Below are 24,536 nucleotides of genomic sequence, written 5' to 3'. Positions count from 1 at the left end.
TTGTTTCATGACGAGATAACTTGCCTACAGCCTAGACCTGATTATGCAACCATTTAGATCCGTTTGGGTTTATCTTTGACAGTTTAGAAGGACAAGAAAGGCACACTACATGACCAAAAGTATGGTGACAACTGCTCGTTGAACATCTCCTAGCAAAATCATGGGCATTAATATGGAGTTGGTTCCCCCTTTCCTACAACAACAGCCTCCACTCTTCTGGGAAGGCTTTCCACGAGATGTTGGAACATCGCTGCTGGGACATGCCTCCATTCAGCCACAAGCGCATTAGTGAGGTTGGGCACAGATATTGGCCGATTCGGCCTGGCTCGCAGTCAGTGATCCAATTCATCCGAAAGCTGTTCGATGGGGTTGAGGTCAGGGCTCTGTGCAGGCCAGTCAAGTTCTTCCACCCTGATCATGACAAACCATGTCTATATGGACCTCGCTTTGTGCACAGGGGGGGATTGTCATTCTGAAACAGGAAAGGGCCTGCCTTGTTGGAAAGGTGGCATCCTATGACAGTGCCACGTTGAAAGTCACTGAGTGCCACAATTATTGGCACCCCATCATTCAATACTTTGTGTAACCTCCCTTTGCCAAGATAACAGCTCTGAGTCTTCTCCTATAATTTTGACACTGTAAACCATGCAATACTTTTGGGTAAGCTATCGTCAATAGGACTGGGATCGGATGACTGTCGTTGGTTTCATGACTATCTAAAGGATAGAAGTCAGGTTGTTAAGAGTCGACGGCATCCAGTCGGAGCCATTGGAGTTGGTTAAAGGGGTCCCGACAAGGTTCTATACTTGGTCCATTACTGTTCACTCTCTACTTAAACAATATCGGTGATGAGATAAGTGTCAAATTCATTTATATGCTGATGACACTGTCATGTACTCTTATCGCTTCAATGGCTGACCAAGCATTATCACTATTGGAGACAGATTTTAAAAGGGTCTTTTATACAGCTGAAACTTGTTTTAAATGCAAAGAAAAACACATTTTATGATTTTTAATAGGTTCAAAACGTTGGTTGAAAATACACTTGCACTTACGAGCTTAGATGATCCTCGAATGAATCAAGTCTCTGCATATAAATAGTTAGGGACATGGTTGGATGATAAACTGTTTATTAAAATGCAAATTGACAAACTTTATAAATGGCTAAAAATCAAGCTAGGCTTCCTCTATAGAGACAGGACATGTTTGTTCTCTACAAATAGAAGACAAATTGTGCAAGCTACTTTTATGTCTGTTATAGATTATGGGGATATGATCTACATGCATGCTATGGCATCAACACTTAAATCGCTGGATGCTACTTATCATTGCGCACTTATGTTTATTACGGGTGCTAGCTACAGAACTCACCACTGTGTTTGATGTCAAAATGTGGGTTGGACTTCGCTGTCCGTGAGACGAGAACAACATGCTCTCGTGTTTGTCTATAAAGCACCTCTGAATAAACTACCTTCTTATTTATCATCACTCATCAATATTATAATTAGAATTCCTAAAACCAGGTCTCAAGCATGGATTACACTTGAGGCCTATGCGATTTCCACAGAGTTGGGTATGGCTGCCTTTTCCTGTTACGCTCCTTGCCTATGGAATAGTCTGCAGACTAAACTTAATATTGAGACTCTTGTCCCCCTGTCGCCCATTTTAAATATTTATTGGAGGATATGTATTTTTGTATTGCTTGTAACAGTTTTGGGTAATGCAAGTTATTGTGCTGTTAGGGGAATAACCTGTTAGGGGAATAACCTGTTAGAGGAATAACCTGTTAGGGGAACAACCTGTTAGGGGAACAACCTGTTAGAGGAATAACCTGTTAGGGGAACAACCTGTTAGAGGAATAACCTGTTAGGGGAACAACCTGTTAGGGGAACAACCTGTTAGGGGAACAACCTGTTAGGGGAACAACCTGTTAGAGGAATAACCTGTTAGGGGAACAACCTGTTAGAGGAATAACCTGTTAGAGGAACAACCTGTTAGGGGAATAACCTGTTAGAGGAACAACCTGTTAGGGGAATAACCTGTTAGGGGAATAAACTGTTAGGGGAATAAACTGTTAGGGGAATAACCTGTTAGGGGAATAACCTGTTAGGGGAACAACCTGTTAGGGGAACAACCTGTTAGGGGAACAACCTGTTAGGGGAACAACCTGTTAGAGGAATAACCTGTTAGGGGAACAACCTGTTAGAGGAATAACCTGTTAGGGGAACAACCTGTTACAGGAATAACCTGTTAGGGGAACAACCTGTTACAGGAATAACCTGTTAGGGGAACAACCTGTTAGGGGAACAACCTGTTAGGGGAATAACCTGTTAGGGGAATAACCTGTTAGGGGAATAACCTGTTAGGGGAACAACCTGTTAGGGGAACAACCTGTTAGGGGAATAACCTGTTAGGGGAATAACCTGTTAGGGGAACAACCTGTTAGGGGAATAACCTGTTAGGGGAACAACCTGTTAGGGGAACAACCTGTTAGGGGAATAACCTGTTAGGGGAACAACCTGTTAGGGGAATAAGCTGTTAGAGGAATAACCTGTTAGGGGAATAACCTGTTAGGGGAATAACCTGTTAGGGGAACAACCTGTTAGGGGAATAACCTGTTAGGGGAATAACCTGTTAGGGGAATAACCGATGTGTAAGTGTAACAATCTGCTGCTGTATTTGTTTGTGTTATCTGTGATGGTTTTGTTTGTCTTGTGTAGTTTCTTAATCATTGTACCTAAACTGTATGTGTAAACATGTATACACAGGGCCCAGCTGTAAAAGAGACCTTGGTCTCAGTCTATTTTCCTTGTAGAAATAAAGGTAGAATAATAATGAGTTTTTATTTTACCTTTATTTAACTAGGCAAGTCAGTTAAGAACAAATTCTTATTTTCAATGACGGCCTAGGAACAGTGGGCAGTGCCTGTTCAGGGGCAGAACGACAGATTTGTACTTCGTCAGCTCGGGGGTTTGAACTTGCAACCTTCTGGTTACTAGTCCAACGCTCTAACCACTAGGCTACCCTGCCGCCAGGGATCTGAGACCATTCCTCCATACAGAATCTCTCCAGATACTTCAGATTCCCAGGTCTACGCCTGTGGACCCTCCTCTTCAGCTCATCACGTGGGTTTTAAATGGGGTTCAGGTCAGGGGACTGGGATGGCCATGGCAACACCTTGATTCTGTGGTCAGTGAAACCTTTCTGTGTTGATTTTGAGATGTGCTTTGGATCATTGTCCTGCTGGAAGATCCAACCACGGCCCAGTTTCCTAGCAGAGGCAGTCCGGTTTAGATGTAATATCTGCTGGTACTTGATGGAGTCCATGATACCATGTATCCTCACAAGTGGTCCAGCGCCTTTGGAAGAAAAACAGCCCCACAACATCAAAGATCCACCACCAGACTTCACAGTGGGGATGAGGTACTTTCTGTATGGATATCTTTCTGTCTACACCAATCCCACCTCTGGTGTTGGTTTCCAAAAAGCTCTACTTTGGTCTCATCTGACCGTTGTTAATTATGTGTAACTGGCTGTAAGGGAGTCAGACGCAGGAGAGCAGAAGTTGGGGAGACAAAGGAGCCTTTTATTTCGGCGAACAAAAACCCACGGCACTAAGAACCCTAAACACAATATGGGTTGACATAACCCACGGCACTAAGAACCCTAAACACAATATGGGTTGACATAACCCACGGGCACTAAGAACCCTAAACACAATATGGGTTTGACATAACCCACGGCACTAAGAACCCTAAACACAATATGGGTTTGACATAACCCACGGCACTAAGAACCCTAAACACAATATGGGTTTGACATAACCCACGGCACTAAGAACCCTAAACACAATATGGGTTGACATAACCCACGGCACTAAGAACCCTAAACACAATATGGGTTTGACATAACCCACGGCACTAAGAACCCTAAACACAATATGGGTTGACATAACCCACGGCACTAAGAACCCTAAACACAATATGGGTTTGACATAACCCACGGCACTAAGAACCCTAAACACAATATGGGTTTGACATAACCCACGGCACTAAGAACCCTAAACACAATATGGGTTGACATAACCCACGGCACTAAGAACCCTAAACACAATATGGGTTTGACATAACCCACGGCACTAAGAACCCTAAACACAATATGGGTTTGACATAACCCAGCGCAGACCAGTCTATCGTGCACATACACGAAACAACAAACAATTCCACACACAGACATGTGGGGAAGAGCAGGTTATACACACGTCTAATACTGAGGGAATTGAAACCAGGTGTGTAGGAAAACAAGACAAAACAAATGGAAAAATGAAAGGTTGATCGGCGATGGCTAGAAAACCGGACGTCGACCGCCGAACTAGCAGCTAGCTAGCTAAAGTTAGGCTCTGTGTTTTTAGCTTGCTGCATAAATAGATACGCTAGCCTTTTAGCCAGGTTATGACTGACTTGTGATCATTGCCCTAGTTTGATTGTATTGATTGTATTCCCACCCTTAGTTACATTGGTTCGTTATTGTCTAAAATATTGAGTCATTGAAAGTGAAACAGAGCATCCCAAATGGAGGCAGCAAACCACGTACCAGGCCAGCTGGGTTACAACCTGATAGTCATATCCTCTGGACTATCAACACATGTGCTGGTGAATTATATGAATCATGCATAGAACTGCCTCCATCTATTCTACCAACAATGTCTTACTGTACATCATGGAATGCTGAGTCAAATATAATCTATTTTTAAAACCTCATATTAAGTTGGTTTGTAGCATAAACTGGGAATTTTATATTTTTGACTGATATTATGATGGTCTGTTTCATAGATGCAAAGTAGTTGGAACGCTGTCAGTTCAACTTTAACCCTAAGCCAAACCCTAAACCTAACTCCTACCCCTAACCCCAAACCCTAAACATAACTCCTAACCTTAACCCTAAATCTAACTCCTACCCTACCCCTAACCTTAACCCCAAACCCTAAACCTAACTCCTAGCACTAACCCTAACCTTAACCCTAACCTTAACCCTAAATCTAACTCCTACCCTACCCCTAACCTTAACCCCAAACCCTAAACCTAACTCCTAACACTACCCCTAACCTTAACCCTAACCTTAACCCTAAACCTAACTCCTACCCCTAACCCCAAACCCTAAACATAACTCCTAACCTTAACCCTAAATCTAACTCCTACCCTACCCCTAACCTTAACCCCAAACCCTAAACCTAACTCCTAGCACTAACCCTAACCTTAACCCTAACCTTAACCCTAAACCTAACTCCTAACACTACCCCTAACCTTAACCCTAACCTTAACCCTAAACCTAACTCCTAACCTTAACCACAAACCTAACCCTTAAACCTGAAATTAAAATGTTACTTTTCAGGACACGCAAAATGTCCTGACTTTTCAGAATTTACATTCGTTTCCTGTCTTGTCAGGACATTCTGGTCTGAAAACAAGATATGAAAACAAGTCAACACACACACACGCACGCACGCACGCACACGCACGCACGCACGCACGCACACACACACACACACACACACACACACACACACACACACACACACACACACACACACACACACACACACTTATGAAACACAGCCAGGGATATCTCTCAGTGAGGCAGGACCCATGATGATAAAGAGAAAAGAGGTTTCAGAAGTCATCAGTGCATGGAGACAGAGAGACAGAAGAGAGCTCAACTGAGAAGGATGAACGTTGAGCTGCTTGTTTCTCTCTCTCTGTGTCTCCCTCTCTCTCTCTCTGTCTCTGTGTCTCTCCTGCTCTCTCCCCTGTCATTTACGGCAGGGGATACTCACTGCGAGGGGAGGGGCTTTGCAGCATTAATTAGATTTCACATCAAAGAGCGAGACAGTTGCTTCGTTGGGAGTGTGTGCCCGGCCGTGATTGGCTAATCTCTCTCACGGGTGATATACACACTTGGAACTCTGAGTTCCCCCTAACCTTGTTCAGCCTGCTGGTTTAGTGCAGGTTGAACTAGGTCTGTAACTGAAGCCTGTCTAGCTGTCAGCTAGAGCCATACACTGGTACCATCCACTTTGCTCTTGTGATCTCAACAGCAGGCCCTTCTCTGCTCAGGTTGAGTTCAATACCACATAATGGACAGAGACAGTCTCAGGTAGAGTTCAATACCACATAATGGACAGAGACAGTCTCAGGTAGAGTTCAATACCACATAATGGACAGAGACAGTCTCAGGTAGAGGTCAGTACCACATGATAATGGACAGAGACAGTCTCAGGTAGAGTTCAGTACCACAAGATAATGGACAGAGACAGTCTCAGGTAGAGTTCAGTACCACGTGATAATGGACAGAGACAGTCTCAGGTAGAGTTCAGTACCACATGATAATGGACAGAGACAGTCTCAGGTATTCAGTACCACGTGATAATGGACAGAGACAGTCTCAGGTAGAGTTCAATTCCACAAGATAATGGACAGAGACAGTCTCGGATAGAGTTCAGTACCACGTGATAATGGACAGAGACAGTCTCAGGTAGAGTTCAGTACCACATGATAATGGACAGAGACAGTCTCAGGTAGAGTTCAGTACCATGTGATAATGGACAGAGACAGTCTGAAGTAGAGTTCAGTACCACATGATAATGGACAGAGACAGTCTCAGGTAGAGTTCAGTACCACATGATAATGGACAGAGACAGTGTCAGGTAGAGTTCAGTACCACATGATAATGGACAGAGACAGTCTCAGGTAGAGTTCAGAACCACGTGATAATGGACAGAGACAGTCTCAGGTAGAGTTCAGTACCACATGATAATGGACAGAGACAGTCTCAGGTAGAGTTCAGAACCACGTGATAATGGACAGAGACAGTCTCAGGTAGAGTTCAGTACCACGTGATAATGGACAGAGTCAGTCTCAGGTAGAGTTCAGTACCACGTGATAATGGACAGAGACAGTCTCAGGTAGAGTTCAGTACCACATGATAATGGACAGAGACAGTCTCAGGTAGAGTTCAGTACCACATGATAATGGACAGAGACAGTCTCAGGTAGAGTTCAGTACCACATGATAATGGACAGAGACAGTCTCAGGTAGAGTTCAGAACCACGTGATAATGGACAGAGACAGTCTCAGGTAGAGTTCAGTACCACATGATAATGGACAGAGACAGTCTCAGGTAGAGTTCAGTACCACATGATAATGGACAGAGACAGTCTCAGGTAGAGTTCAGTACCACGTGATAATGGACAGAGACAGTCTCAGGTAGAGTTCAGTACCACGTGATAATGGACAGAGACAGTCTCAGATAGAGTTCAGTACCACGTGATAATGGACAGAGACAGTCTCAGGTAGAGTTCAGTACCACGTGATAATGGACAGAGACAGTCTCAGGTAGAGTTCAGAACCACGTGATAATGGACAGAGTCTCAGGTCCAGAATCTCCAGATGTTCATCACTTTTGACTTTACAACAGACAAATATAGTAGCCTACACTCAGCAATCATAAAGTGTGTTTTGTGTGAAGCCATACGGAATGTCAATGTGACTCCATATTGTGTCCTGCTGAAGTCTATTATTCAGAGAAGGACTTAGCTGTTTTCCTTCTAATCTCGATCCAGGATCAATCTGTTCCCTAATCCAAACCTACGCTCTGATATAATCAATACAAGTGAATATTAATGCTGCCTAAATAAATGAGATAATGTCTCTCTCTCTCTCTGTCTCTAAACCAGAGTCTGTTTCATCCAGTGAAGACTAAATGACAGGCTAAGTAATTAGAGGGGAGATCATCCGTCTTGGAATTCAGGGTGAGAGAAAGACCCCTGGTTCACTGGCCTGGATGACAAGAGGGAGTTCACCCCCACATGCATATGAACACACACATCTCATTGGAGAACAGACTGAGAACATCACCAAAGTCATGCCAAGGGCATAAAAGAATGTCCATATGGTCAGAGGTCAACAGAAATCTAATTATGACAACGAGGTGAAGTACAGGCACTTTAATTATTCAACCCTCCTGTATGACACAGGGATGGGGTGGGGGTGTAGTGTGAGAATGATCTCTCTATCTGATCTGCGAGGCGGAGGCTCTGTGTTTGATGGGGGAGGAGTTAGCCACAGCTGGGAGATGAAGGTTCCGGGACACAAAGTTCCTCTGGCGGACATCAGTGGGAGGGACTTCCCTGGAAGAGGTGTTCCCATTGGAGGAGGCAGAGTGGGGTGGGGTGTAAGCAGGCGTGGTTCCTTTCACCTCGTACGTCCACTGCATGTCTGCTGTCTGCAGGAGAGACAAGCAGCTGTCAATCAGTGAGGTGTGTGTCTGCTGTCTGGGGGAGGGACAAGCAGCTGTCAATCAGTGAGGTGTGTGTCTGCTGTCTGGGGGAGAGACAAGCAGCTGTCAATCAGTGAGGTGTGTGTGTCTGCTGTCTGGGGGAGGGACAAGCAGCTGTCAATCAGTGAGGTGTGTGTCTGCTGTCTGCAGGAGAGACAAGCAGCTGTCAATCAGTGAGGTGTGTGTGTCTGCTGTCTGGGGAGAGAGAAGCAGCTGTCAATCAGTGAGGTGTGTGTGTCTGCTGTCTGGGGAGGGACAAGCAGCTGTCAATCAGTGAGGTGTGTGTGTCTGCTGTCTGGGGGAGGGAGAAGCATCTGTCAACCAGTGAGGTGTGTGTGTCTGCTGTCTGGGGGAGGGACAAGCATCTGTCAAATAGTGAGGTGTGTGTGTGTGTCTGCTGTCTGGGGAGGGAGAGCATCTGTCAACCAGTGAGGTGAGGTGTGTGTGTCTGCTGTCTGGGGGAGGGGGAGCATCTGTCAAATCGTAAGGTGTGTCAACCAGGTGTGTGTGTCTGCTGTCTGGGGGAGGGACAGTGAGGTGTGTGTGTCTGCTGTCTGGGGGAGGGACAGTGAGGTGTGTGTGTCTGCTGTCTGGGGGAGGGACAGTGAGGTGTGTGTGTCTGCTGTCTGGGGGAGGGACAGTGAGGTGTGTGTGTCTGCTGTCTGGGGGAGGGACAGTGAGGTGTGTGTGTCTGCTGTCTGGGGGAGGGGGAGCATCTGTCAACCAGTGAGGTGTGTGTGTCTATATCTGTTGCCCTGATCCTTACACTACACTCTTAGAAAAAAGAGTTCCAAAAGGGTTCTTTGGCTTTCCCCATAGGAGAACCCTTTTTGGTTCCAGGTAGAACCATTTTTGATTCCAGGTAGAACCCTTTTGGATTCTATATAGAAAGAACCCTATGTAGAAAGAACCCTATGTAGAAAGAACCCTATGTAGAAAGAACCCTATGTAGAAAGAACCCTATGTAGAAAGAACCCTATGTAGAAAGAACCCTATGTAGAAAGAACCCTATGTAGAAAGAACCCTATGTAGAAAGAACCCTACGTAGAATGTATGCACACATGACTGTAAGTCGCTTTGGATAAAAGCGTCTGCTAAATGGCATATATTTATTATATATTATATATAATCCTATTTCTATATGGAACCCAAAAGGGTTCTACCTGGAACCAAAAAGGGTTCTTCCAGAGGTTCTCCTATGGGAACGAAGAGCCCTTTTAGCTTCTAGATAGCACCTTTTTTAGCTACGAGTGTAGTGTGTTACTAGCCAGACATACCTGGACCAGCAGCGTAGCGTGGTGTCTCTTGCTGTACATGGAGGGGGTGAAGGAGACGGTGAGGAGGGTACCGGCTGACCCCACTGGGAGGAGCTCACCTGAGGAGGGACACACCTGGAACTCACTGCCCCCACCTGGCAGGAACCCTGCTGTGAACGGCTCTGGGTACCTGCCACATAGACATGCAGGAACACACACATAGATAGGATAAGTGTCAGAGAAACACACACACATAGACACACACACACACACACACACACACACACACACACACACACACACACACACACACACACACACACACACACACACACACACACACACACACACACACACACACACACAGCTTGACCTGGTCTGGCTGGTCAGTCTGAAGCCCACAGCAGAGGTCTTGTGTAGCCCTGCAGCGTTAATGGGGATGACGTCATCAACCTGCGGCTCGGTGGAGATGAGGCTGATGGGAAACTTCCAGAGCCCACCTGTCAAACACTGAACCGCCAGCACAGCTGAACACCTAGGGAGAGGAGGAGAGGTGGGGAGGAGGGGATGGGAGAAGAGAGGAGGGGAGACGAGAGGAGGAGAGGGGAGAAGAGAGGAGGGGAGACGAGAGGAGGAGAGGGGAGAAGAGAGGAGAAGAGAGGAGGGGAGGAGGGGATGGGAGAAGAGAGGAGGAGAGGGGAGAAGAGAGGAGAAGAGAGGAGGGGAGACGAGAGGAGGAGAGGGGAGAAGAGAGGAGAAGAGAGGAGGGGAGGAGGGGATGGGAGAAGAGAGGAGGGGAGGGGAGAAGAGAGGAGAAGAGAGGAGGGGAGACGAGAGGAGGAGAGGGGAGAAGAGAGGAGAAGAGAGGAGGGGAGGAGGGGATGGGAGAAGAGAGGAGGAGAGGGGAGAAGAGAGGAGAAGAGAGGAGGGGAGGAGGGGATGGGAGAAGAGAGGAGGGGAGACGAGAGGAGGAGAGGGGAGAAGAGAGGAGGAGAAGAGAGGAGAAGAGAGGAGGGGAGGAGGGGATGGGAGAAGAGAGGAGGGGGGAGGGGAGGAGGGGATGGGAGAATAGAGGAGGGGAGAGAAGAGGAGGGGAGGGGAGAAGAGAGGAGGGGAGAGAAGAGGAGGGGAGGGGAGAGGAGGGGAGGGGAGAAGAGAGGAGGGGAGGGGGGGATGGGAGAAGAGAAGAGAAGAGGAGAGAAGAAAGGAGGGGAGAAGAGAGGAGTGGAGAAGAGAGGAGGAGGGGAGAAGAGAGGAAAAGAGAGGAGGGGAGAAGAGAGGAAAAGAGAGGAGGGGAGAAGAGAGGAGGGGAGGGAAGAGGAAGGGAGGGGAGGGGAGAGGAGTGGAGAAGAGAGGAGGGGAGAGGAGTGGAGAAGAGAGGGGGAGGAGAGAGGACGGTAGAGGAGGGGACAGGGTGAGGGGAAGAGGATAGGGGAGTGGAGGGGAGAGGGGGAGGAGGAAGATAGAGGAGGAGAGGGAGAGGGGAACACAAATAGATACAGTCTCTGAAGAGTAATTATTTATAAGTAATGCACTTTATCAGATGTTAGTCTGCTACCTGGATTTCTAGAAGGTGCAGAGCTGAGAGCCAGTGTGTGTGTGATATGCATGCGTTTGTGTGTGTGTAATATGCGCACATTTGTGTGTGTGTGTGTGTGTGTGTGTGTGTGTGTGTGTGTGTGTGTGTGTGTGTGTGTGTGTGTGTGTGTGTGTGTGTGTGTGTGTGTGTGTGTGTGTGTGTGTGTGTGTGTGTGTGTGTGTGTGTCTATGTGATGTATGTCCGTTACCTGAGAGGTTTGTAAGGGGTGAAGATGAGGTTGATGGTGAGAGAGACGATGCCAGAGTGGGGGTCTCGGTGACAGTTCAGTAGAGACAGGGTTACACAGCCCTCCAGCTGGGACCGCTCAGCATCACTGTTATAACACACCTCACATAGGAAGTCTTCTAGAACCAGCCTGAAGCCTGCTGCTAACACATGGACGGACACACACACACACAGACTCAGTTCTGGTACTCTGTGTATACAGCCAAGTTATCATTGACTCAGTTCTGGTACTCTGTGTATACAGCCAAGTTATCATTGACTCAGTACTGATACTCTGTGTATACAGCCAAGTTATCATTGACTCAGTACTGATACTCTGTGTAAATAGCCAAGTTATCATTGACTCAGTACTGATACTCTGTGTATGCAGCCAAGTTATCATTGACTCAGTACTGATACTCTGTGTAAACAGCCAAGTTATCATTGACTCAGTACTGATACTCTGTGTAAACAGCCAAGTTATCATTGACTCAGTACTGGTACTCTGTGTAAATAGCCAAGTTGTCTGACAGCCGTGGTATATCAGACCGTTTACCACGGAGATGATAAAACATGTATTTTTACTGCTCTAATTACGTTGGTAACCAGTTTATAATATCAATAAGGCACCTGGGGGTTTGTGGTATATGGCCAATATACCACGGCTAAAGGCTGTATTCAGGCACTCTGCATTGAGATGTGCCTAAGAACAGCACTTAGCAAATCAAATCAAATCAAATTTTATTTGTCACATACACATGGTTAGCAGATGTTAATGCAAGTGTGCAAGTGTAGCGAAATGCTTGTGCTTCTAATTCCCACAATGCAGTAATAACCAACAAGTAATCTAGCTAACAATTCCAAAACTACTACCTTATAGACACAAGTGTAAGGGGATAAGAATATGTACATAAAGATATATGAATGAGTGATGGTACAGAGCAGCATAGGCAAGATACAGTAGATGCTATCGAGTACAGTATATACATATGAGATGAGTATGTAAACAAAGTGGCATAGTTAAAGTGGCAAGTGATACATGTATTACATAAAGATGCAGTAGATGATATAGAGTACAGTATATACATATACATATGAGATTAATAATGTAGGGTATGTAAACATTATATTTGGTAGCATTGTTTAAAGTGGCTAGTGATATATTTTACATCATTTCCGATCAATTCCCATTATTAAAGTGGCTGGAGTTGAGTCAGTGTGTTGGCAGCAGCCACTCAATGTTAGTGGTGGCTGTTTAACAGTCTCATGGCCTTGAGATAGATGCTGTTTTTCAGTCTCTCGGTCCCAGCTTTGATGCACCTGTACTGACCTCGCCTTCTGGATGATAGCAGGGTGAACAGGCAGTGGCTCGGGTGGTTGTTGTCCTTGATGATCTTTATGGCCTTCCTGTGACATCGGGTGGTGTAGGTGTCCTGGAGGGCAGGTAGTTTGCCCCCGGTGATGCGTTGTGCAGACCTCACTACCCTCTGGAGCCCTTACGGTTGTGGGCGGAGCAGTTGCGTACCAGGCGGTGATACAGCCCGACAGGATGCTCTCGATTGTGCATCTGTAGAAGTTTGTGAGTGCTTTTGGTGACAAGCCAAATTTCTTCAGCCTCCTGAGGTTGAAGAGGCGCTGCTGCGCCTTCTTCACGATGCTGTCTGTGTGGGTGGACCAATTCAGTTTGTCTGTGATGTGTACGCTGAGGAACTTAAAACTTACTACCCTCTCCACTACTGTTCCATCAATGTGGATAGGGTGGTGTTCCCTCTGCTGTTTCCTGAAGTCCACAATCATCTCCTTAGTTTTGTTGACGTTGAGTGTGAGGTTATTTTCCTGACACCACACTCCGAGGGCCCTCACCTCCTCCCTGTAGGCCGTCTCATCGTTGTTGGTAATCAAGCCTACCACTGTTGTGTCGTCCGCAAACTTGATGATTGAGTTGGAGGCGTGCGTGGCCACGCAGTCATGGGTGAACAGGGAGTACAGGAGAGGGCTCAGAACGCACCCTTGTGGGGCCCCAGTGTTGAGGATCAGTGGGGTGGAAATGTTGTTGTCTACCCTCACCACCCGGGGGCAGCCCGTCAGGAAGTCCAGTACCCAGTTGCACAGGGCGGGGTCGAGACCCAGGGTCTCAAGCTTGATGATGAGCTTGGAGGGCACTATGGTGTTAAATGCCGAGCTGTAGTCGATGAACAGCATTCTCACATAGGTATTCCTCTTGTCCAGGTGGGTTAGGGCAGTGTGCAGTGTGATAGAGATTGCATCGTCTGTGGACCTATTTGGGCGGTAAGCAAATTGGAGTGGGTCTAGGGTGTCAGGTAGGGTGGAGGTGATATGGTCCTTGACTAGTCTCTCAAAGCACTTCATGATGACGGAAGTGAGTGCTACGGGGCGGTAGTCGTTTAGCTCAGTTATCTTAGCTTTCTTGGGAACAGGGACAATGGTGGCCCTCTTGAAGCATGTGGGAACAGCAGACTGGGATAAGGATTGATTAAATATGTCCGTAAACACACCAGCCAGCTGGTCTGCGCATGCTCTGAGGGCGTGGCTGGGGATGCCGTCTGGGCCTGCAGCCTTGCGAGGGTTGACACGTTTAAATGTTTTCCTCACGTCGGCTGCAGTGAAGGAGAGTCCGCATGTTTTAGTTGCGGGCCGTGTCAGTGGCACGGTGTTGTCCTCAAAGCGGGCAAAAAAAGTTATTTAGTCTGCCTGGGAGCAAGACATCCTGGTCCGTGACTGGCCTGGGTTTCTTCTTGTAGTCCATGATTGACTGTAGACCCTGAGCCGTTGAATTGAGATTCTACTTTGTCTCTATACTGACACTTAGCTTGTTTGATTGCCTTGTGGAGGGAATAGTTACACTGTTTGTATTTGGTCATGTTTCCGGTCACCTTGCCCTGGTTAGAAGCAGTGGTTCGGGCTTTCAGTTTCACGCGAATGCTGCCATCAATCCACGGTTTCTGGTTTGGGAATGTTTTAATCGTTGCTATGGGAACGTCATCTTCAACGCACGTTCTAATGAACTCGCTCACCGAATCCACGTATTCGTCAGTAGCAGCGTATTCGTCAGTAGCAGTGGTCTATTGGCCACATACCACACCCCCTCGGGCCTTATTGCTTAATGATATCATTGTTAGTCTACACCTGTTGTTTACCAAGCATGTGACACATACAATTGTATTTGATTTGACACACACACTCACTATCCACCCTGACTTTGTAAAAACAGCAATATGGTGTGTGATGTCAGGAGATTAGACACATCCTACAAGGAGAATGATGATGTGTGTGTTGTCAGGAGATTAGACACATCCTACAAGGAGAATGATGATGTGTGTGTTGTCAGGAGATTAGACACATCCTACAAGGAGAATGATGATGTGTGTGTTGTCAGGAGATTAGACACATCCTACAAGGAGAATGATGATGTGTGTGTTGTCAGGAGATTAGACACATCCTACAAGGAGAATGATGATGTGTGTGTTGTCAGGAGATTAGACACATCCTACAAGGAGAATGATGATGTGTGTGTTGTCAGGAGATTAGACACATCCTACAAGGAGAATGATGATGTGTGTGTTGTCAGGAGATTAGACACATCCTACAAGGAGAATGATGATGTGTGTGTTGTCAGGAGATTAGACACATCCTACAAGGAGAATGATGATGTGTGTGTTGTCAGGAGATTAGACACATCCTACAAGGAGAATGATGATGTGTGTGTTGTCAGGAGATTAGACACATCCTACAAGGAGAATGATGATGTGTGTGTTGTCAGGAGATTAGACACATCCTACAAGGAGAATGATGATGTGTGTGTTGTCAGGAGATTAGACACATCCTACAAGGAGAATGATGATGTGTGTGTTGTCAGGAGATTAGACACATCCTACAAGGAGAATGATGATGTGTGTGTTGTCAGGAGATTAGACACATCCTACAAGGAGAATGATGATGTGTGTGTTGTCAGGAGATTAGACACATCCTACAAGGAGAATGATGATGTGTGTGTTGTCAGGAGATTAGACACATCCTACAAGGAGAATGATGATGTGTGTGTTGTCCTACAGGAGATTAGACACATCCTACAAGGAGAATGATGATGTGTGTGTTGTCAGGAGATTAGACACATCCTACAAGGAGAATGATGATGTGTGTGTTGTCATTAGACACATCCTACAAGGAGAATGATGATGTGTGTGTTGTCAGGAGATTAGACACATCCTACAAGGAGAATGATGATGTGTGTGTTGTCAGGAGATTAGACACATCCTACAAGGAGAATGATGATGTGTGTGTTGTCAGGAGATTAGACACATCCTACAAGGAGAATGATGATGTGTGTGTTGTCAGGAGATTAGACACATCCTACAAGGAGAATGATGATGTGTGTGTTGTCAGGAGATTAGACACATCCTACAAGGAGAATGATGATGTGTGTGTTGTCAGGAGATTAGACACATCCTACAAGGAGAATGATGATGTGTGTGTTGTCAGGAGATTAGACACATCCTACAAGGAGAATGATGATGTGTGTGTTGTCAGGAGATTAGACACATCCTACAAGGAGAATGATGATGTGTGTGTTGTCAGGAGATTAGACACATCCTACAAGGAGGATGATGATGTGTGTGTTGTCAGGAGATTAGACACATCCTACAAGGAGAATGATGATGTGTGTGTTGTCAGGAGATTAGACACATCCTACAAGGAGAATGATGATGTGTGTGTTGTCAGGAGATTAGACACATCCTACAAGGAGAATGATGATGTGTGTGTTGTCAGGAGATTAGACACATCCTACAAGGAGAATGATGATGTGTGTGTTGTCAGGAGATTAGACACATCCTACAAGGAGAATGATGATGTGTGTGTTGTCAGGAGATTAGACACATCCTACAAGGAGAATGATGATGTGTGTGTTGTCAGGAGATTAGACACATCCTACAAGGAGAATGATGATGTGTGTGTTGTCAGGAGATTAGACACATCCTACAAGGAGAATGATGATGTGTGTGTTGTCAGGAGATTATTGTGACGATTATGAACAAGTGGACTTCACTTAACCAGAGTTAGCATTTTTATGCTAACGAACACTGTGAACATTGTCAGCTGACTAAGTTACCTTGGATATGCTCTGTTGAGACAGAAATCATGCATTACAATTAGCTACATAATCACATCACACACTCTCAGGGTACAGGCCCACACACTCTCAGGGTACAGGCCCACACACTCTCAGGGTACAGGCCCACACACTCTCAGGGTACAGGCCCACACACGACAACACACACTCTCAGGGTACAGGCCCACACACTCTCAGGGTACAGGCCCACACACGACAACACACACTCTCAGTGTACAGGCCCACACACGACAACACAAACTCTCAGGGTACAGGCCCACACACGACAACACACACTCTCAGGGTACAGGCCCACACACGACAACACACACTCTCAGGGTACAGGCCCACACACTCTCAGGGTACAGGCCACACACTCTCAGGGTACAGGCCCACACACTCTCAGGGTACAGGCCCACAGACTCTCAGGCTACAGGCCCACACACTCTCAGGGTACAGGCCCACACACGACAACACACACTCACTTCAAACCTAACTTCCAGTGAAGTTGATGTGATCTCACCTGAGGTTCCGGAGGAGGGGGCCCTGATGAGAGTTGTGTCTGTGTTGCTGATGGAGGAGGGGGCCCTGATGAGAGTTGTGTCTGTGTTGCTGATGGAGGAGGGGGCCCTGACGAGAGTTGTGTCTGTGTTGCTGATGGAGGAGGGGGCCCTGATGAGAGTTGTGTCTGTGTTGCTGATGGAGGAGGGGGCCCTGATGAGAGTTGTGTCTGTGTTGCTGATGGAGGAGGGGGCCCTGATGAGAGTTGTGTCTGTGCTGCTGATGGAGGAGGGGGCCCTGATGAGAGTTGTGTCTGTGTTGCTGATGGAGGAGGGGGCCCTGATGAGAGTTGTGTCTGTGTTGCTGATGGAGGAGGGGGCCCTGATGAGAGTTGTGTCTGTGTTGCTGATGGAGGAGGGGGCCCTGATGAGAGTTGTGTCTGTGCTGCTGATGGAGGAGGGGGCCCTGATGAGAGTTGTGTCTGTGTTGCTGATGGAGGAGGGGGCCCTGATGAGAGTTGTGTCTGTGTTGCTGATGGAGGAGGGGGCCCTGATGAGAGTTGTGTCTGTGTTGCTGATGGAGGAGGGGGCCCTGATGAGAGTTGTGTCTGTGTTGCTGATGGAGGAGGGGGCCCTGATGAGAGTTGTGTCTGTGTTGCTGACGGAGGAGCCAGGAACACATCCTGTCAACAGCACCTCCACTCTCTCCTCCACTCGACCGCGAGCCTCACATTCTATCACCGCTGGACGAGAGGGTTCAGGAGGGGCCTCTGGGATGCCATGGATGGGGTAGACCCAGCGGAGCACACGCACCCGGTCCTTCTCTACCTCCACACACCTGTACACAGAGAAACACCTGTTACACACACACACACACACACACACACACACACACACACACACACACACACACACACACACACACACACACACACACACACACACACTGTACTGACTTGTCCCTCTGGGCCGTGGTGAGTGGTGAGTCCAGGCAGGGGAGGTTGAAGAGGGGCTCTAGCTGAAGCAGGAGCCAGGCCTGGTGCAGTTGCATGGAGTCAGGGGCAAACACCACAGGAATGTCCACACTGGCCCCCGCAGACACACGCACACCTGGAGCCAACATGGAGGATGGGAGGGACAAGCTTTACTAGTGTATCTAACATGTAGGCTGAAACTCAGGCTAACACCGTGGAGAACAGAGGAACTATGCCTTTCAAGTAAGGCTTGACACAGAGATGTGTAAGAACTGACCTTGTGTCTGTTTGAGGGGGATGCAGAACACTTTCCTGTCACAGATGAAGGACTGGCTTGATCTCTTCTGACCGGGTTCCTCGTCTGATAGGAGAATGAACCATTACTACCATCATGTCTCTACTAGGACTGTTTCCCTGTGTGTCTGGGGTAGGACTATGTCTGTACATGCATACTGTATACAGTGGGGCAAAAAAGTATTTAGTCAGACACCAATTGTGCAAGTTCTCCCACTTAAAAAGATGAGAGAGGCCTGTAATAATTATTTTCCACCATAATTTGCAAATAAATTCATTAAAAATCCTACAATGTGGGCCTCCCGGGTGGCGCAGTGGTTAAGGGCGCTGTACTGCAGCGCCAGCTGTGCCACCAGAGACTCTGGGTTCGCACCCAGGCTCTGTCGCAACCGGCCGCGACCGGGAGGTCCGTGGGGCGACGCACAATTGGCCTAGCGTCGTCCGGGTTAGGGAGGGCTTGGCCGGTAGGGATGTCCTTGTCTCATCGCGCACCAGCGACTCCTGTGCATGCTAACCAAGGTTGCCAGGTGCACAGTGTTTCCTCTGACACATTGGTGCGGCTGGCTTCTGGGTTGGAGGTGCGCTGTGTTAAGAAGCAGTGTGGCTTGGTTGGGTTGTGTATCGGAGGACGCATGACTTTCAACCTTCGTCTCTCCCGAGCCCGTACGGGAGTTGTAGCGATGAGACAAGATAGTAGCTACTACAACAATTGGATACCACGAAATTGGGGAGAAAAAAGGGGTAAAAAAAATGTAAATTAAAAAAATCCTACAATATGATTTTATGGATTTTTTTCCTCATTTTGTCTGTCATCTTTTTAAGTGGGAGAACTTGCACAATTGGTGGCTGACAAAATACTTTTTTGCCCCACTGTATGTGTGTGTGTGTGTGTCCAGTGTGTTTCCAGTGTGTATGTCCAGTGTGTATGTCCAGTGTGTGTCCAGTGTGTGTGTCCAGTGTGTGTCCAGTGTGTGTCCAGTGTGTGTCCAGTGTGTGTCCAGTGTGTGTCCAGTGTGTGTGTCCAGTGTGTGTCCAGTGTATGTCCAGTGTGTGTCCAGTGTGTGTCCAGTGTGTGTCCAGTGTGTGTCCAGTGTGTGTCCAGTGTGTGTCCAGTGTGTGTCCAGTGTATGTCCAGTGTGTGTCCAGTGTGTGTCCAGTGTGTGTGTTTGACCTGTGAGTCTGAGGTGCAGCAGGGCTGGGTGTTCAGTAGGGTTCCTGAAGGGGAGGATGATGGAGGAATGAGATCCCACAGGGGAGGCTACAGACAGAGGCTCCATCCTCCCAGGGGTCAGGCCTTCACCACACAGCTGGAAGCTCCAGTGTTTCAACTGGGAGGACAACAACAACTAAATCATTGTCAGCTGACAGATGGAGGAATTACATTTTGGTTACCTAGTTACGTGTGGAAATAGCAGAGAATTCAGAACCATGGATAGTGGAAAAATGTCATTGATTTTGATGAATCTTTGCAATCATCAACAATCATTGTTTACACCATTGTACTGTGAGTCCATCCTTATCCAACTGCTCTATCAGACAGTCCTTATTCACTTCCTATCTCTTCCCCTCTCTCTCCAACCCTTCCTACCGCTTCCCCTTACCCTCCAACCCTTCCTACCTCTTCCCCTTCCCCTCCAACCCTTCCCCTCTTCCCCTTACCCTCCAACCCTTCCCCTCTTCCCCTTACCCTCCAACCCTTCCTACCTCTTCCCCTCTCCCTCCAACCCTTCCTACCTCTTCCCCTTACCCTCCAACCCTTCCTACCTCTTCCCCTCTTCCCCAGATCTACCACTACACTGTTTATATCTATCCAGACCCTTCAGATACTACCACTACACTGTTTATACCTATCCAGACCCTTCAGATCTACCACTACACTGTTTATACCTATCCAGACCCTTCAGATCTACCACTACACTGTTTATACCTATCCAGACCCTTCAGATCTACCACTACACTGTTTATACCTATCCAGACCCTTCAGATCTACCACTACACTGTTTATACCTATCCAGACCCTTCAGATCTACCACTACACTGTTTATACCTATCCAGACCCTTCAGATCTACCACTACACTGTTTATACCTATCCAGACCCTTCAGATCTACCACTACACTGTTTATACCTATCCAGACCCTTCAGATACACCACTACACTGTTTATACCTATCCAGACCCTTCAGATCTACCACTACACTGTTTATACCTATCCAGACCCTTCAGATCTACCACTACACTGTTTATACCTATCCAGACCCTTCAGATCTACCACTACACTGTTTATACCTATCCAGACCCTTCACTGTTTATACCTATCCAGACCCTTCAGATCTACCACTACACTGTTTATACCTATCCAGACCCTTCAGATCCACCACTACACTGTTTATACCTATCCAGACCCTTCAGATCTACCACTACACTGTTTATACCTATCCAGACCCTTCAGATCTACCACTACACTGTTTATACCTATCCAGACCCTTCAGATCTACCACTACACTGTTTATACCTATCCAGACCCTTCAGATCTACCACTACACTGTTTATACCTATCCAGACCCTTCAGATACACCACTACACTGTTTATACCTATCCAGACCCTTCAGATCTACCACTACACTGTTTATACCTATCCAGACCCTTCAGATACACCACTACACTGTTTATACCTATCCAGACCCTTCAGATCTACCACTACACTGTTTATACCTATCCAGACCCTTCAGATCTACCACTACACTGTTTATACCTATCCAGACCCTTCAGATCTACCACTACACTGTTTATACCTATCCAGACCCTTCAGATACACCACTACACTGTTTATACCTATCCAGACCCTTCAGATCTACCACTACACTGTTTATACCTATCCAGACCCTTCAGATACACCACTACACTGTTTATACCTATCCAGACCCTTCAGATCTACCACTACACTGTTTATACCTATCCAGACCCTTCAGATCTACCACTACACTGTTTATACCTATCCAGACCCTTCAGATCTACCACTACACTGTTTATACCTATCCAGACCCTTCACTGTTTATACCTATCCAGACCCTTCAGATCTACCACTACACTGTTTATACCTATCCAGACCCTTCAGATCTACCACTACACTGTTTATACCTATCCAGACCCTTCACTGTTTATACCTATCCAGACCCTTCACTGTTTATACCTATCCAGACCCTTCACTGTTTATACCTATCCAGACCCTTCAGATCTACCACTACACTGTTTATACCTATCCAGACCCTTCACTGTTTATACCTATCCAGACCCTTCAGATACACCACTACACTGTTTATACCTATCCAGACCCTTCAGATCCACCACTACACTGTTTATACCTATCCAGACCCTTCAGATCTACCACTACACTGTTTATACCTATCCAGACCCTTCAGATACACCACTACACTGTTTATACCTATCCAGACCCTTCAGATCTACCACTACACTGTTTATACCTATCCAGACCCTTCAGATCTACCACTACACTGTTTATACCTATCCAGACCCTTCAGATCTACCACTACACTGTTTATACCTATCCAGACCCTTCAGATACACCACTACACTGTTTATACCTATCCAGACCCTTCAGATCTACCACTACACTGTTTATACCTATCCAGACCCTTCAGATCTACCACTACACTGTTTATACCTATCCAGACCCTTCAGATACACCACTACACTGTTTATACCTATCCAGACCCTTCAGATCTACCACTACACTGTTTATACCTATCCAGACCCTTCAGATCTACCACTACACTGTTTATACCTATCCAGACCCTTCAGATCTACCACTACACTGTTTATACCTATCCAGACCCTTCAGATCTACCACTACACTGTTTATACCTATCCAGACCCTTCAGATCCACTACTACACTGTTATACCTATCCAGACAGGTTAGACAGGTGATTTAGGGTTAGACAGGTGGTTTAGAGTTAGACAGGTGGTTTAGGGTTAGACAGGTGGTTTAGGGTTAGACAGGTGGTTTAGGGTTAGACAGGTGGTTTAGGGTTAGACAGGTGATTTAGGGTTAGACATGTGATTTAGGGTTAGACAGGTGGTTTAGGGTTAGACAGGTGGTTTAGGGTTAGACAGGTGGTTTAGGGTTAGACAGGTGGTTTAGGGTTAGACAGGTGGTTTAGGGTTAGACAGGTGGTTTAGGGTTAGACAGGTGGTTTAGGGTTAGACAGGTGGTTTAGGATTAGACAGGTGGTTTAGGGTTAGACAGGTGGTTTAGGGTTAGACAGGTGGTTTAGGGTTAGACAGGTGGTTTAGGGTTAGACAGGTGGTTTAGGGTTAGACAGGTGGTTTAGGGTTAGACAGGTGGTTTAGGGTTAGACAGGTGGTTTAGGGTTAGACAGGTGGTTTAGGGTTAGACAGGTGGTTTAGGGTTAGACAGGTGGTTTAGGGTTAGACAGGTGGTTTAGGGTTAGACAGGTGGTTTAGGGTTAGACAGGTTTGTTTAGGGTTAGACAGGTGGTTTAGGGTTAGACAGGTGGTTTAGGGTTAGACAGGTGGTTTAGGGTTAGACAGGTGGTTTAGGGTTAGACAGGTGGTTTAGGGTTAGACAGATAATTTAGGGTTAGACAGGTGGTTTAGGGTTAGACAGGTGGTTTAGGGTTAGACAGGTTTGTTTACCTGAGAGCAGGTGAAGGAGATCTTGGCTGTGTGGTTTCCAGCTCCGATGGTTGATGGGCTGAAACGGACAGGAACCTGGGTGGACGAGTGTGGTGCTATGATGAGCTGGAGAGATAGACATAGACAGGTAGACATAGACAGGTAGACATAGACAGGTAGACATAGACAGGTAGACATAGACAGGTAGACATAGACAGGTAGACATAGACAGGTAGACATAGACAGGTAGACATAGACAGGTAGACATAGACAGGTAGACATAGACAGGTAGACATAGACAGGTAGACATAGACAGGTAGACATAGACAGGTAGACATAGACAGGTAGACATAGACAGGTAGACATAGACAGGTAGACATAGACAGGTAGACATAGACAGGTAGACATAGACAGGTAGACATAGACAGGTAGACATAGACAGGTAGACATAGACAGGTAGACATAGACAGGTAGACATAGACAGGTAGACATAGACAGGTAGACATAGACAGGTAGACATAGACAGGTAGACATAGACAGGTAGACATAGACAGGTAGACATAGACAGGTAGACATAGACAGGTAGACATAGACAGGTAGACATAGACAGGTAGACATAGACAGGTAGACATAGACAGGTAGACATAGACAGGTAGACATAGACAGGTAGACATAGACAGGTAGACATAGACAGGTAGACATAGACAGGTAGACATAGACAGGTAGACATAGACAGGTAGACATAGACAGGTAGACATAGACAGGTAGACATAGACAGGTAGACATAGACAGGTAGACATAGACAGGTAGACATAGACAGGTAGACATAGACAGGTAGACATAGACAGGTAGACATAGACAGGTAGACATAGACAGGTAGACATAGACAGGTAGACATAGACAGGTAGACATAGACAGGTAGACATAGACAGGTAGACATAGACAGGTAGACATAGACAGGTAGACATAGACAGGTAGACATAGACAGGTAGACATAGACAGGTAGACATAGACAGGTAGACATAGACAGGTAGACATAGACAGGTAGACATAGACAGGTAGACATAGACAGGTAGACATAGACAGGTAGACATAGACAGGTAGACATAGACAGGTAGACATAGACAGGTAGACATAGACAGGTAGACATAGACAGGTAGACATAGACAGGTAGACATAGACAGGTAGACATAGACAGGTAGACATAGACAGGTAGACATAGACAGGTAGACATAGACAGGTAGACATAGACAGGTAGACATAGACAGGTAGACATAGACAGGTAGACATAGACAGGTAGACATAGACAGGTAGACATAGACAGGTAGACATAGACAGGTAGACATAGACAGGTAGACATAGACAGGTAGACATAGACAGGTAGACATAGACAGGTAGACATAGACAGGTAGACATAGACAGGTAGACATAGACAGGTAGACATAGACAGGTAGACATAGACAGGTAGACATAGACAGGTAGACATAGACAGGTAGACATAGACAGGTAGACATAGACAGGTAGACATAGACAGGTAGACATAGACAGGTAGACATAGACAGGTAGACATAGACAGGTAGACATAGACAGG

General features: G+C 46.6%; 1 protein-coding gene and 3 long non-coding RNA genes across 19 annotated transcripts in view; 1 reads left to right on the top strand and 3 right to left on the bottom strand.

The window, feature by feature from the left end:
* Window positions 1-1,028: 1,028 nt before the first annotated feature.
* On the bottom strand, window positions 1,029-2,838 carry LOC127916805 (uncharacterized). Of its 8 annotated transcripts, none has more exons than XR_008096100.1 (4): window positions 2,552-2,838; window positions 2,280-2,519; window positions 1,896-2,167; window positions 1,029-1,847 (listed from the first exon to the last, which is right to left on the bottom strand). It is a non-coding gene; the product is annotated as an uncharacterized LOC127916805 (long non-coding RNA). The 8 variants fall into 8 exon arrangements; XR_008096103.1 differs by having other exon boundaries at window positions 1,029-1,975; window positions 2,104-2,167; XR_008096104.1 differs by having other exon boundaries at window positions 1,029-1,975; window positions 2,120-2,167.
* Window positions 2,839-6,199: 3,361 nt separating this feature from the next.
* LOC127916804 (uncharacterized) lies at window positions 6,200-7,304 on the top strand. Of its 2 annotated transcripts, none has more exons than XR_008096095.1 (5): window positions 6,200-6,405; window positions 6,532-6,660; window positions 6,704-6,875; window positions 6,919-7,090; window positions 7,263-7,304. It is a non-coding gene; the product is annotated as an uncharacterized LOC127916804 (long non-coding RNA). The 2 variants fall into 2 exon arrangements; XR_008096096.1 differs by having other exon boundaries at window positions 6,919-7,133; window positions 7,220-7,271.
* A 683-nt stretch (window positions 7,305-7,987) lies between these two features.
* The window catches only part of LOC127916631 (cilia- and flagella-associated protein 47-like), a 55,257-nt gene continuing 38,708 nt past the window's right edge, over window positions 7,988-24,536 (bottom strand). Inside the window, exons 17-25 of the mRNA XM_052498941.1 lie at window positions 22,967-23,071; window positions 19,462-19,618; window positions 18,274-18,357; window positions 17,979-18,132; window positions 17,046-17,860; window positions 11,378-11,558; window positions 9,964-10,125; window positions 9,612-9,780; window positions 7,988-8,280 (exon numbers count right to left, since the gene is read on the bottom strand). Coding sequence (XP_052354901.1) covers window positions 8,068-8,280; window positions 9,612-9,780; window positions 9,964-10,125; window positions 11,378-11,558; window positions 17,046-17,860; window positions 17,979-18,132; window positions 18,274-18,357; window positions 19,462-19,618; window positions 22,967-23,071 — 2,040 coding nt within the window. The 3' untranslated portion in view covers window positions 7,988-8,067. The remainder of the gene's footprint in view (window positions 8,281-9,611; window positions 9,781-9,963; window positions 10,126-11,377; window positions 11,559-17,045; window positions 17,861-17,978; window positions 18,133-18,273; window positions 18,358-19,461; window positions 19,619-22,966; window positions 23,072-24,536) is intronic.
* Window positions 20,129-22,216, bottom strand: LOC127916806 (uncharacterized). 8 transcript variants are annotated; one of them, XR_008096106.1, is made up of 5 exons: window positions 21,854-22,216; window positions 21,574-21,773; window positions 21,084-21,243; window positions 20,644-21,003; window positions 20,129-20,537 (listed from the first exon to the last, which is right to left on the bottom strand). It is a non-coding gene; the product is annotated as an uncharacterized LOC127916806 (long non-coding RNA). The 8 variants fall into 8 exon arrangements; XR_008096111.1 differs by having other exon boundaries at window positions 21,574-21,893; window positions 21,974-22,216; XR_008096109.1 differs by having other exon boundaries at window positions 21,574-21,973; window positions 22,014-22,216.

This window comes from Oncorhynchus keta, chromosome 37, assembly GCF_023373465.1.
Source record: "Oncorhynchus keta strain PuntledgeMale-10-30-2019 chromosome 37, Oket_V2, whole genome shotgun sequence".
Classification (NCBI taxonomy): Eukaryota; Metazoa; Chordata; class Actinopteri; order Salmoniformes; family Salmonidae; genus Oncorhynchus; species Oncorhynchus keta.
Note: the sequence above shows the minus strand (reverse complement) of the source record. Positions and strands in the feature narration are given on the sequence as shown.